The 12,804-nt window shown below is 47.5% G+C and overlaps 1 protein-coding gene across 2 annotated transcripts; it reads right to left on the bottom strand.

Annotated features, from left to right (window-relative positions):
- bin1b (bridging integrator 1b) lies at positions 1-12,804 on the bottom strand. 2 transcript variants are annotated; one of them, XM_068590844.1, is made up of 17 exons: positions 12,441-12,804; positions 6,985-7,065; positions 6,765-6,819; positions 6,136-6,230; positions 5,600-5,695; positions 5,395-5,502; positions 4,293-4,378; positions 4,037-4,112; positions 3,899-3,954; positions 3,767-3,811; positions 3,078-3,125; positions 2,757-2,900; positions 2,519-2,600; positions 2,012-2,032; positions 1,305-1,358; positions 1,118-1,219; positions 1-1,012 (listed from the first exon to the last, which is right to left on the bottom strand). In XM_068590844.1, exons 1-17 carry the CDS (start codon positions 12,783-12,785, stop codon positions 911-913), a joined length of 1,596 nt encoding a protein of 531 aa, XP_068446945.1. In that variant the 5' UTR covers positions 12,786-12,804; the 3' UTR covers positions 1-910. The 2 variants fall into 2 exon arrangements, with proteins under 2 accessions (XP_068446945.1, XP_068446944.1); XM_068590843.1 differs by lacking the exons at positions 2,012-2,032; positions 2,519-2,600; positions 2,757-2,900 and having other exon boundaries at positions 3,083-3,125; positions 12,441-12,798.

Below are 12,804 nucleotides of genomic sequence, written 5' to 3'. Positions count from 1 at the left end.
CATTGACCTTTAATGACACTGACTCGATCCAACACATGGTGCATTACTTATCACCTTATTCATCAACTCCACACAATATAAAAATACAGTTTGCATGGGTTCAACTTTGTTTAATAAGGCCTGACTTCTAGAGAAAATGTGTCTGCACAGTAGTGATGCAGTGTTACTGTCTCAGCTGGGAGCACAAAGATCCAGTTAAATTCACATGGAAAAAGTCTGAAAAGAGTCTTAAAGTAGTACTAAGAAGATGAAGGAAAGTTCAGGTTCAGATCAGGTTTTTGCATTTCACCCATCAATGAAAATATGACTCAAAACCAAAATAAAAAGCGTATGTGCATTAGAAAATGTAAGCCACACATTCCATCAAATGGCCAGTAAAATAAAAACTACTGTTCCCTTTGATAATCCTACAAGCCCACAAAAGGAAGAGATTGCGACCCTTGTTTATATCGGCGGTGTTCCCCAGGGCTCTATTCTAGGACACCTCAATGTCACCAAGACAAGACAATCAAATGCTTCATGCAAGGAACTGTTGACATAAGACATTCTCACATTCATACAAAACACCCAGAACTTATTAATCCTTTTTTAATTTCACCAACAAATTGGGGTTTTGTGTCTCGTTTGACTTTAGCATATAAATAATCAGGAATGAGACGCCAAAACAAAATGAATAAGTCTTACATGTTGGGTGTACAATTTGAGTCGGGGTGAAACTTAATCCTCTTTTTACTACGAACAACGTTCGATTTGGTTTGTGTAAGTGTGTAACTGGCACAAACAGATCATTTGTTTCCTAATGTGTTCACAATCAGTAACGATTCCAGCGGCTCTTTTCCAGTCACAGCTACGTTTGAGGATGTTTTAGGGCACTGAAAGGGGAGAAATCTTTTTTTAGTGACATGAACCTTTAAACCTTCTGAGTAAAGTTCTCAGGGAAAACGCCTTTGACTGAAATATCTTTGTTCTGCAGCCAGTGAGACTCCTGCACCCCCAAGAGCCAGCCGTCGTCCTGCAGAAACACACAGTGCAGACATGTTTATGATCGGTCAACGGGTGGAAATTCATATTTATGACCAAACTTGATTTGCAAAAGTAGGAGGAGAGGAACTGGTACCTGTTCATCTGGGTTGTCGAAGGCCAAAACCAGCACATCATCTCCGATCTTCAGCTCCAGCTCGTCGCCGTCGGTGGCAGCGTATTCATGCACCGCTTTCACCTGCCGTGTAATGAAGGTTTTCATTGAAAATACTTATCAAAAAGTGCATGCCGGGACTCTAAATTCTACTCGTGTGTTGTTTAACCTTGTAGAGGAATCCTGGAGGGAGATCTCCGTCTGAGCCGTTGGTCACCGCACTCTGCAGCACAGAATAAGCAGAAAGGGTCCAGGTGTGTTATGGAGATGTGTGAAGAAGGTGTGATGCATTCAACAGAAGAAAAGAGAAAGTAGGAGCAAGAAGAAGGGGTTCAGTGACTCCAACTAGGGATCCTGGAACTCTTCGAGGACCTGCCTCTCTATCATCCGACCCTACCTGGGCCTCTGCTTCATCCCCCCAGCCACCGCCCACTCGGTTGCCATCGTCGTCCCAGCTGGGCTCGATGTACGACCGAGCGGCATGGACGCCGCTCTCCTGTCCCATAGCGGCCTCAGCATCGTCCCAGCTGGGCCGGGTGTCGCTCTCATCAGGATCCCAGCCCCCGCGGGCCTCCTCCGGGCATCGCTCTTCTTCATGCTGGGGCTCGGCGGCGGCCTGTTCTCGCTACAGATGGTCAGGGGGGTTGTGGAGCGTTGTGGCGGGTTTGGAAGCAAGAGGGGAGGTAGGTGGAAGGATGGGAGTCCCATAGAAAGGTCACGACCCAGGGTGGTAGGGTGAAGGAGAAGTAAGGATGTTTTGATGGAAAAAGATGCCGTTATTTCTTCGTCCATCTTCCTCTACTTCATGACTACATGACCATCGAAGAAAACAAAAGAGTCCGTTTCTGCGTTAAGAGCACAGGAGCCCATGCTTACCCATGAGTCCCATGACGGCGCCTTCCGTGGTGCAGTGAGAGACAAGACAAAGTGTGCAGGTCTTCATCAAAGTCTTAAAACATGAAGGGAGCACGCGTGAATTCTTCGGGTTTTAAGGGAACTCTGCGTCAAAAGCTGATGATGTTTTTGTAGCTTTTGCTTTGACGCTTGATCAAATGATGAAGATTATCTGATCAGCTAATAAGCAAAATAAAAAAACAAACATGTGCATACAAAGGAACTCTGACAGGCCATGCAGGGGATGTGTTCAAGTGAACACACACACACAACATATTAGAAACTGTGTTGACATGCAGTCTTCTGTTTGATCTCTGCAGTTTGAGACACTTTTGAGGACTCAAACTTCCAATTTTAGTATCTTCGGTGGGAGAGTTTTTGAAGATGTTTTGACCTTCTTTGGTGCTTGGTGAGACGAACGTCTGCATGTGAACACGCGTCTTTAACCCTTCAGCTCCACCAACCTTTGAGTTAACAAGGCACACCCACCTCGGGAGCTGGAGATGTGACGGGCTGTAATACCTCCACATCCCAATCCAGCAGGTTCAGCCCTGGCCAGGGCTCACACTGCCTCACACACACATACACACACTCGGGTCAGGAGGGTTTACTATCTGGGGGAAATGAATGCAGTCCATGTGAAGTTTGCATCTGTCAGCCACACAGAGGGATCTCTTCATAGTAACCAGGATGTAGAGGCAGAACCCTCAGTCTGACCTGCGGCAACGGCGGCGTGGAGTCTGTGTGAGCGTCAGACGCCTCGTCCTCTGCCGGGTCCACCCGCTGCTGCCGAGGGTCCGGAGACGGAACCAGGCGGGGCGGAGGCCGACTGGGAGGAGGACCGGGAGGAGGACCGGGAGGAGGACCGGGCCTCTGCACCACCAGGAGGGTTCAATCAAAACCCCAACAACACGCACACACACATGCAAAGGCAGCGAGGGAGACAGAGACACTTTAGGATGGATGCGTGTTAGACAAGCTATTGTGTTAATATTCATCAACATGACTCTCCTGCTGGAGAGAACATTTATTCACAAGGACGTCTAACTTTACCTTTGGTGCTGAGCTCGCTGATTCACTGTGGTTGGCTTCCTCACTGAGGACAAAGAGACAGGAGAGGGTGCATGAAAACATAGACAAAAAGAGCAGGAAGAGGAAGAAGAAAAACTCATGCAGTTCTCAGTTTCATCCACACGAGGGCGACACAACCCTTCAAACAAACATGGACGCCTCTACAGGTTGACCTGCAGGTGTCACGTGATGTCTTCAGGATGTTATGAACAAAACAGGAAACAGGCAGGAAGTGTTACAGGTTGAGTGGAGAAACCTCTTTGCCCCGAGCAGATAGTGAAGCTGGAGGTGAGATCATAATAGTTTGTAACTTTTAAGAAGAAGTGCACTGTGAGGAGGGCTGACAGAGATTAAACAGAATTGTAAAAATGTAAATCACTTCTGACTCAGATATCACTGGAAGAGCTGGAGACTGATCTCTGAGCAGTACCTCAACCTTACCTAAAGAAACGTTGACCTTTTTCTCATAGAAATGTCATTTTAATCTTGAAGCATTATGACTTTATTAGTATCACTCCAGACACACAAACAACTCTCAGGTTGCAGAACATAGTTTTGCATTAGTTAGATATTTGCTGCAGTGTTTCGAGGGTTAGGCTCCATCAATGCCACAAACAAACAGCGGGTTAATTTCCTGCATAAAGTGGCGCTTGGCCTTTATTTTACCTCTTGGCTCCGCCTCCTGTCTTTGCCGCTGCAGGAGCACCTTTTCTGCAGTAGGGGGCGGCGTGACGCACATTATTTACATTTCTCTACACCACGCTGAACCTTTACAAGCGGACTGAACGCTGCACTTACTTCAGCTCCCGCTGCTCTTCCAGTTTGGTCATGATGTCGTTCAGGTTCTGGCTGAGCTGAGGACAGAGAGGATGAAGACGGATCAATACGCCTCCTGATCCATCAGCCAACCAATCACACGAGGACACGCCCACTCACCTTGCTCATTTCCCCGTGGAACTTCTCCTGGTGACCTGCCAGGCCCTGGAATGTGGTCACATAGACGCCAACACGACTACACACACACACACACACACACACACACACACACACACACACACACACACACACACACACACACACACACGGTTTTAAACATGTGACCTAAAAAAGAAGAAGAAGAAGAAGAAGAAGAAGAAGAAGAAGAAGAAGAAGAAGAAGAAGAAGAAGAAGAAGAAGAAGAAGGACAGCTCACTTGTCCCACAGTGCTGGGAGCTCGTCTTGTAATTCCACATTAAGCTCCTCAAAAATCTTCTGAGCTCGACCCAGCTCCTCCTCAGCCTGCATACACACACACACACACACACACACACACACACACACACACACACACACACACACACACACACACACACACACACACAATTAATACACCTGTGTGTCTGTGATACATTGATTTTAAGGTGTAGAAAGAGCATAGCGTGCGGGGACACACACACACACACACACACACGGGTTTCGTAACTACATGACTGATGGTCAGAAAAGGTCAATCTGAACTTGTACGACACAAACAGCACGTGAACAATAGTTTGGGGATCAGGTTACAGCGAGGCTCTCCACACACGGCCTTCAGGGAAGAAGCTCCTTTACAATGAAACATGTTTTCATCCTCACAGGATGAGGAGGAAATCCATAAAAGTGTCACAGCATTGATGAAAGATGCGAACAGAGAGGAACATTTCAGCGTCGCTGGAATGAACTGAAATGACTCGCTGCTGCACTAAGACACGGTCACATGACCAGAGAAGGGAAGGGGATTCATCGACAAAGGATTTGGACAGAAACCTGGCGATCGTGTGCTGAGAGCCTGTGCAGGGGTGTGGGGGCGGGGCTACGAGGGAGGGGGAGGAGTCAGTGATGAACCAGAGTTTCACCTGGTTGAAGGAGAGGTTAGTCTGAGCCACCTGGTGGGCTGATAACAAACCCTGAGCCCAGCTGGGAGCCGCCATCTCCAACAGGGCTGCTTGCTAACCAACACACACCATGCAAGAGAGAGGAAGAGGAGGAGGAGGAGGAGGAGGAAGAGGAGGAGGAGGAGGAGGAGAAGGAGAGAGAAGAGAGAGAAAGAAGAAAAGCAAACAATTCAAAACACAAACATGTTATCATCAGTTAAGAGTTCAAATAAAACACAAGTTAGTTAGAAAGTGACGCAGCAGACTTAAGGTGGTGTGAACTGTCTGGTCACTCATACCACCTTAAGGCAAAAACTATCCCTTTGTGCACACTGCGTACACATCCCATAACACACACACACACACACACACACACACACACACACACACACTGGGGGTTACCTTGGCGATCTTGGCCTCGTCCTTCTTCTTGCCCTTCTGTAAGGAGCTGAAGTGATGCCGGGCGCTGTCAAAGTCCACCATCTTCCTGTCGCGCTTGGCTATGCGAGCCTGCGGCAGAGCTCCGGTCAGATTATCTGCTGTTATTGATTCATGATCGGAAACAACTGACAACGTGATCAGAAACATGAATACAAATATCTATAACCTTGATGTCCGGGAACTGAGCCAGGTACGAGTCCAGAGAGGTCAGGGACGAATCACTGATGCTCTGGTGGTAGTCTAACCACAGAGTGTCTGTGTCCTGCAACACACGCACATGCACATAGTTGCATTCATATAAATAAATCATCATGTTTTTATTTAATGATCTGAATCAAAGTTTTACAAAGTATCTAGTGAGGTAAATTAGTAGTTTGTCTCTGAGATGTCGTGCAGTAGAACTTGCAGCATCTGTATTTAGCTCCCAGTCTAACACCAGCACCCCACCAGTGTTCCCAGCATGCACCACTGTCTGCTGTTTACCTCCAAGTTATTGTCCATCTCCTTCTCTATCATCTCCTTCAGGGTGGAAGGACACACGCATGCAGTTAAGAGAAAGAAAGAGTGTTAAGCAGGAAGATGAAGCAGGAGAGGAAGGAAGAGGGAAGAGAAGCATGCTGGGAGCTCTGTGCTTTTAAATATGCATCACTTACACTCCAACGAGCACCATGAATATCACACTCCACGTTTAGATGTCCTCACCTCCGTCAGCGCGTCCATCTCCTCTTTGCCGAACCAGTCCGGCTCGTACATGTCGGCCAGACAGTCCTGCAGCCGGCGGGACGCGTCGTGCATCGCTGCAACGCAGAGGAGGGTCACGCCGCTGCTCCAGAGCAACGTACAGTCACGCCGCTGCTCCAGAGCAACGTACAGTCACGCCGCTGCTCCAGAGCAACGTACAGTCACGCCGCTGCTCCAGAGCAACGTACAGTCACGCCGCTGCTCCAGAGCAACGTACAGTCACGCCGCTGCTCCAGAGCAACGTACAGTCACGCCGCTGCTCCAGAGCAACGTACAGTCACGCCGCTGCTCCAGAGCAACGTACAGTCACGCCGCTGCTCCAGAGCAACGTACAGTCACGCCGCTGCTCCAGAGCAACGTACAGTCACGCCGCTGCTCCAGAGCAACGTACAGTCACGCCGCTGCTCCAGAGCAACGTACAGTCACGCCGCTGCTCCAGAGCAACGTACAGTCACGCCGCTGCTCCAGAGCAACGTACAGTCACGCCGCTGCTCCAGAGCAACGTACAGTCACGCCGCTGCTCCAGGGCAACGTACAGTCACGCCGCTGCTCCAGAGCAACGTACAGTCACTCGCTTCACATGGACTCACCTTTCACCGCGACCAGGTAGGCCTTCATGTCTTTCTGCAGTTTGCTGCCTTCTGTCTGCAGGAGCAGAGATACATGCTTATTAATAATATATACAGGAATAAATCAAACCAGGTACTAACTAACTGTGTGCCTGCTTTCATCACTTGGGATAACTAGTTATTTCTCAATAATAATAATAATCAAATCATGATTTTTAGAAGGAGTGAAATGTCTGCTGACCATCTGCTTGTTGAAGTTGGCCACCATCTCCTCGAAGGCGGCGTCTCGGGTCTCGTCTGCTTTGCCGAGCTTCTGCATGACCTGCAGAGGAGACGCAGCAGAAGAAGAAGCTTTTTCTTCATTTCCTGTATTATTTAGACTTTCTTTAAACACCTGGTTCTTTACTTTGAATGAATTGTCTCTTTTAAATACATGTTTTACTATTTCATATGTGTAAAGATTACATTTTGTAATTGTATTGTTTTCATCAGCTATATATTTATTGTTATATTTGCAGAATTTTTTTAAAATTATTTTTACTTTTAAATATGTATATATATGAAGTGCATTAACACTAAGACAATCTTATTTTATTGAATTTCTATTAAATAAGATAAAATAAAATAAAGAAGGCGTGTTCGTGAGCACACTGCTGGAGGGACAAGGTCACCGGCTAATCTGAGCCTGCGCCGCCGCCATCAGCACCACCTGCCGCCCTAATCCTGTGACGGACACACACACCGTCAACACGCCGACGGGGACTTCCCCTCTGCTGCTACACACACCTGCTGCCTGAGCACGCGCGCACACACACACACACACGATACACAAGTATTACAAGTTTCAGCAGTTAATGTCTCCTGTGACATTATTAAAGCATCAACTCTTCTGTTCGCTTCTTTCCGTGTTACTTTGTGTGATTATAATTGTTTTTATTCATGGAAAATTGCTGCAGTGTCTATTAAAACACACATCTATATTTGGACGACACAACTGGTGTGTCCTTCGCTCAGTGTGCGTTGGCTCATTGTGCACCTGTCAAAGGGTCCGTGGTGCGTTCAGGGGATTCTCCTGAAGCCTGGAAATATGACTGTGTTTTCATACAGTAAGCTCAGGTGTAAGGGAACACACAGGACTCGAGTTTAGCACTGTGCCTGTGTCTCTGTGTGTGTGAGTGTGTGTGTGTGTGTGTGTGTGTGTGTTCTCAGAGTTATCCGCAACCCGCTGGTGTTCAATTTCACCGCTCAGAAATACCCCCAGAGCACACAGGCAGTTTGTGGGGTATTAAGAGTGATGAGGACGAGGGCCAGGAGGCTATAGATAGATGACCCACACACACACACACACACACACACACACACACACACACACACACACACACACACACACACACACACACACACACAGCAGTGAGGCATGCTGGGAGTCAGGTGTGCAGGCCAAACAGGTCACTGTCAGGTTTGATCACTTGAAATTATGAATCATAAAAAGCATCCTGATGGCCGACTGCTTCTCTTTCTGCTTTTTATTCTGGTCTGTGTGTGTGTGTGTGTGTGTGTGTGTGTGTGTGTGTGTGTGTGTGTGTGTGTGTGTGTGTGTGTGCGTGTGTGTGTGGGAAAAGAGTTCTGGAGTCTCCGGCTGCTCTCTAAAGGCCACCACCTCCTCCCTTCTCTTCACCTCCTCCCTCCTCCTCCCTCATCCGGATTCCACGGAAAGGGAGATTTCCCAGCATGCTCGGCGGCACAGCTGACCGGATCATGAGACATCATCACTATGACAACCACGTAGGACCGTCAGCCGGCCTGAATCTAATTATTACTGACAGGAAATAAATATTTAATCATATATAATATACTTGTTCAATATAAAGAATTTTAATTAAAAAAAAAATAGGGAATATTATTTTTTTCTAATTTCTATGAGTAAAATTCATTTATTTATTTCTCTCTGATATGAATATATGAATAAACTTCATAGAAAGAGAAATGTGAAACAGAACTAAAGACACTTTAGGGTGAATCTGCAGAGTTAATAACCAACATGAGGCCCAACATGAGGCCCAACATGAGGCCCGACATGAGGCCCGACATGAGGCCCGACATGAGGCCCGACATGAGGCCCGACACGAGGCCCGACACGAGGCCCGACACGAGGCCCGACACGAGGCCCAACACGAGGCCCAACATGAGGCCCAACATGAGGCCCAACATGAGGACCACATGAGGCCCAACATGAGGCCCAACATGAGGCCCAACATGAGGACCACATGAGGCCCAACATGAGGACCGACATGAGGCCCAACATGAGGACCGACATGAGGCCCAACATGAGGACCGACATGAGGCCCAACATGAGGCCCGACATGAGGCCCAACATGAGGCCCAACATGAGGCCCAACATGAGGCCCAACATGAGGACCAACATGAGGACCAACATGAGGACCGACATGAGGCCCAACATGAGGCCCAACATGAGGCCCAACATGAGGCCCAACATGAGGCCCAACATGAGGCCCAACATGAGGCCCAACATGAGGCCTGTGGGCCGGCGTGCTGGCAGACAGTTGAAGCGCCCCTCCTTTTTCCTTCTCCTCCCTCCTTTTTCCTTCTCCTCCCTCCTCGCCCCTCCTCCCTCCTTCTCCTTCTTCCACTCTCCTTCCCCACAGAGGAAGATGATACTCTGACCTTCCTCTTCGCTCCGCAGCTCAGTGTCTCAGCGTCACACAAGACGACACCGGGCCGAGGCGGCGCTCAGACATCAGACATCAGACTCGGTTCCTCCACAGGAAACTCACTTCTCTGTTCTTCGTTTCAAGGCTTTCACATGTGTTCGGGCGTGGTTCCCCAGCAGAACCCTTCACACCTGCGACGCGTTGAGCATCAACCAATAAACTCTGTTCTTTATTTTAATTCATTACAATGTCATATCGTAATCATGAACTCCTCTTTGTGGCTCTAGACGTGCAACATCGCCTACGTCTTCATGACCTTTGACCTCTTTGAACTCCTCACAGTTTTAACTGTTATAAAACACTTATAAACTCTAATAACTCTTACTGATATAAAACACTTATAAACTGCTAAAAAAATACTTATAAACTCTCATAAAACACTCCATCCTGGTAGATTCATATGTATTACATGTCGCTGAGAGAGCAGAGATCTGGTACATTTATTTGGCTAAAACAATGATCGTTGACTTTGTTCTAAAATGACGAGTTTGTTGAAATATAATAAAACATAAAGTGACATCTGGAATGACTGAAGCGTTTTGGTCCTGAGAGTTTAATATATTATTAGTGTCTTATTTAAGAAGAAGTGAAAGTCTTTTTGCGACAACTTCACCACTTCCTGTCCAAACGGGGAAACTAATATTAGTGAAAATGTTAATGGTTCACATCTGAAACATTTAATGCCGACAGAAGCTTCATCCAGATGAACTGCAGATCATTATGACGGATTTGAAAGAAACTACGAGTACTTGAAAGAAACTATGAGTACTTGAATGAAACTACGAGTACTTGAAAGAAACTATGAGTACTTGAATGAAACTACGAGTACTTGAAAGAAACTACGAGTACTTGAAAGAAACTACGAGTACTTGAAAGAAACTACGAGTACTTGAAAGAAACTATGAGTACTTGAATGAAACTACGAGTACTTGAAAGAAACTATGAGTACTTGAATGAAACTACGAGTACTTGAAAGAAACTACGAGTACTTGAAAGAAACCAGTACTTGATGATACAACAAACCTAAAGATCAACAGCGTGTTTGTTTCAACAATACATTTAAATATTTTACGTATGATTTGCAGGTACTTCTACTACTTGAGTGTTTCCATACTTTGATCTTTCTGCCCACATGAAGTCATTAAAATGAGCTCCGCCATCATCAGCTGCAACAATAAAGAGATGAACACATGAATGAATAAGAAGATATCATTATGACGTATCTTTCATCATATTTGATGCTGCACACAAGTACAGGGCGATACAACAGAAAGAGTTCCAGCACATGAAGCAACTCCCTTTTCTACTTGTGTCCAGACTAAACAAACCAAGCTAGCAGTTTCCCTCTGCTTCCAGTCTTTATGCTAAGCTAAGCTAACCCCTTCTACTAAACACACCCCACTGCAATTCTTAACGCTTTTAGGAAACAACTCGAGGAACGATAGAGCAGATGATGAATATCTTTAGGAAACATGTGCAGCTGCTGCCACGAGGAAGGAGCAGAGAGGAGGGTGGAGGTACAAGCCTCCAGCAGGAGGTTCAGGGAGGAGGGGTGGAGGTACAAGCCTCCAGCAGGAGGTTCAGGGAGGAGGGGTGGAGGTACAAACATCCAGCAGTAGGTTCAGGGAGGAGGGGTGGAGGTACAAACATCCAGCAGTAGGTTCAGGGAGGAGGGGTGGAGGTACAAGCCTCCAGCAGGAGGTTCAGGGAGGAGGGGTGGAGGTACAAGCCTCCAGCAGGAGGTTCAGGGAGGAGGGGTGGAGGTACAAGCCTCCAGCAGGAGGTTCAGGGAGGAGGGGTGGAGGTACAAGCCTCCAGCAGGAGGTTCAGGGAGGAGGGGTGGAGGTACAAACATCCAGCAGTAGGTTCAGGGAGGAGGGGTTAAGCATCCAGCAGGAGGTTCAGGGAGGAGGGGTGGAGGTACAAGCATCCAGCAGGAGGTTCAGGGAAGAGGGGTGGAGGTACAAGCCTCCAGCAGGAGGTTCAGGGAGGAGGGGTGGAGGTACAAGCCTCCAGCAGGAGGTTCAGGGAGGAGGGGTTAAGCATCCAGCAGGAGGTTCAGGGAGGAGGGGTGGAGGTACAAACATCCAGCAGGAGGTTCAGGGAGGAGGGGTGGAGGTACAAACATCCAGCAGGAGGTTCAGGGAGGAGGGGTGGAGGTACAAGCCTCCAGCAGGAGGTTCAGGGAGGAGGGGTTAAGCATCCAGTATGAGTCCTCACGGCCAGCAGACAGACCGTGAGGACAATGCGAGGCCGCCTGTGTGACTGACAGCGCTCCTGTGGGCCGCTGAGGTGATTAGAGGGTAAAACCTTAAGCAGCCAGCGTGATTAGGACAGACCATAATAACCCAGACTGTTGATCGGGTTTCATTCCGTCACTTTTACTCTTCTCGGCACTGTAAACGTGACGAATCCTTCTTCATGAACATTTGATCCTTTTATTAACTGATCTAAAAGCATAAACATGTCCAGGAACCGCCTTTTACTTCCACGATGGTACTTTATACTACTTCCTTTCCACTAGGATACTTTATACTTGTAATACTTGTTTTCCACTATGATACTTTATACTTTTATGAAACTATGAATGAACGGTTTCTTCCCTGCATCGTGTACTTTGATAAGTGATCTGCAGACTGGTGGAACCCTAAATACTACTAAATACTTCTGAGTATTCAGTTTGACCCATTAATGTATTCTTGATTGTACAACCTGCTCTGCAATAATACTAATGGAACATCTTATTATGAAATATTCTTCTTTTAAGGGTGAAGTTGATGGAAGGTTTTAATACTGGTGAGATTTTATCCCTTAACCCGTTAAAAGAAGCCAATAAACCCCTTAATATATTACTTAAATACGTATATTTACATAAATGCCATCATAACGACCCTCGCCACCACGGAGCGCTGCTCCTGGAGCAGTATTGGAGGGTTCAGGGTCCACAGCGGCGGCGACACGGTACCTTCTCCTGCGCTCTGGTGAGCCGCTTCTGGACGCTGATGGCCAGCTTCCCGGCCGTCACTCCTTTCCCGATGTCGGCCATGTCGCGCGGCGTGGAGGCTCCCCGGCGGTGTGAAGGAAGAGAGACCGGTGAAGGAGACCCTACTCTGGAAACCGACGGTGCGTAAAACTCTTCCGGACGGAGACTCGCTGCGCGTAACTCTAATCCGGGGATTTGAAAGCGCAATGCGTAATTTAATCCGGTTTGTGTGAGGAGAACTAAAAACAAGACAAACAGCAGGTGGAGTTTGGGGACAGAATCAGAAGATCGGTCTGTTCTCACTGTTAAATGATGGAGCCTCGACATGGAGAGGTGTTGGGTTCCC

This window comes from Clinocottus analis, unplaced genomic scaffold (assembly GCF_023055335.1).
Source record: "Clinocottus analis isolate CAN_PGR_092001 unplaced genomic scaffold, fCliAna1.0.p SCAF_24, whole genome shotgun sequence".
NCBI lineage: Eukaryota > Metazoa > Chordata > Actinopteri > Perciformes > Cottidae > Clinocottus > Clinocottus analis.
The sequence above is the reverse complement of the archived record's forward strand: the minus strand, read 5'-3'. Positions and strand labels throughout refer to the sequence as shown.

Bases quoted from the DNA above. Each gene is read 5' to 3' on its own strand.
- bin1b (XM_068590844.1), bottom strand. From the start codon at position 12,785: ATGTCGAGGCTCCATCATTTAACAGTGAGAACAGACCGATCTTCTGAT. The intron at 4,113-4,292 runs GTGAGCTGTCCT...GTGTGTGTGTAG, and splicing joins CTCCCAGCACTGTGGGACAA to TCGTGTTGGCGTCTATGTGA. The intron at 1,359-2,011 runs GTAAGCATGGGC...TCTGTGCTGCAG, and splicing joins CGCCGTCATGGGACTCATGG to AGTGCGGTGACCAACGGCTC.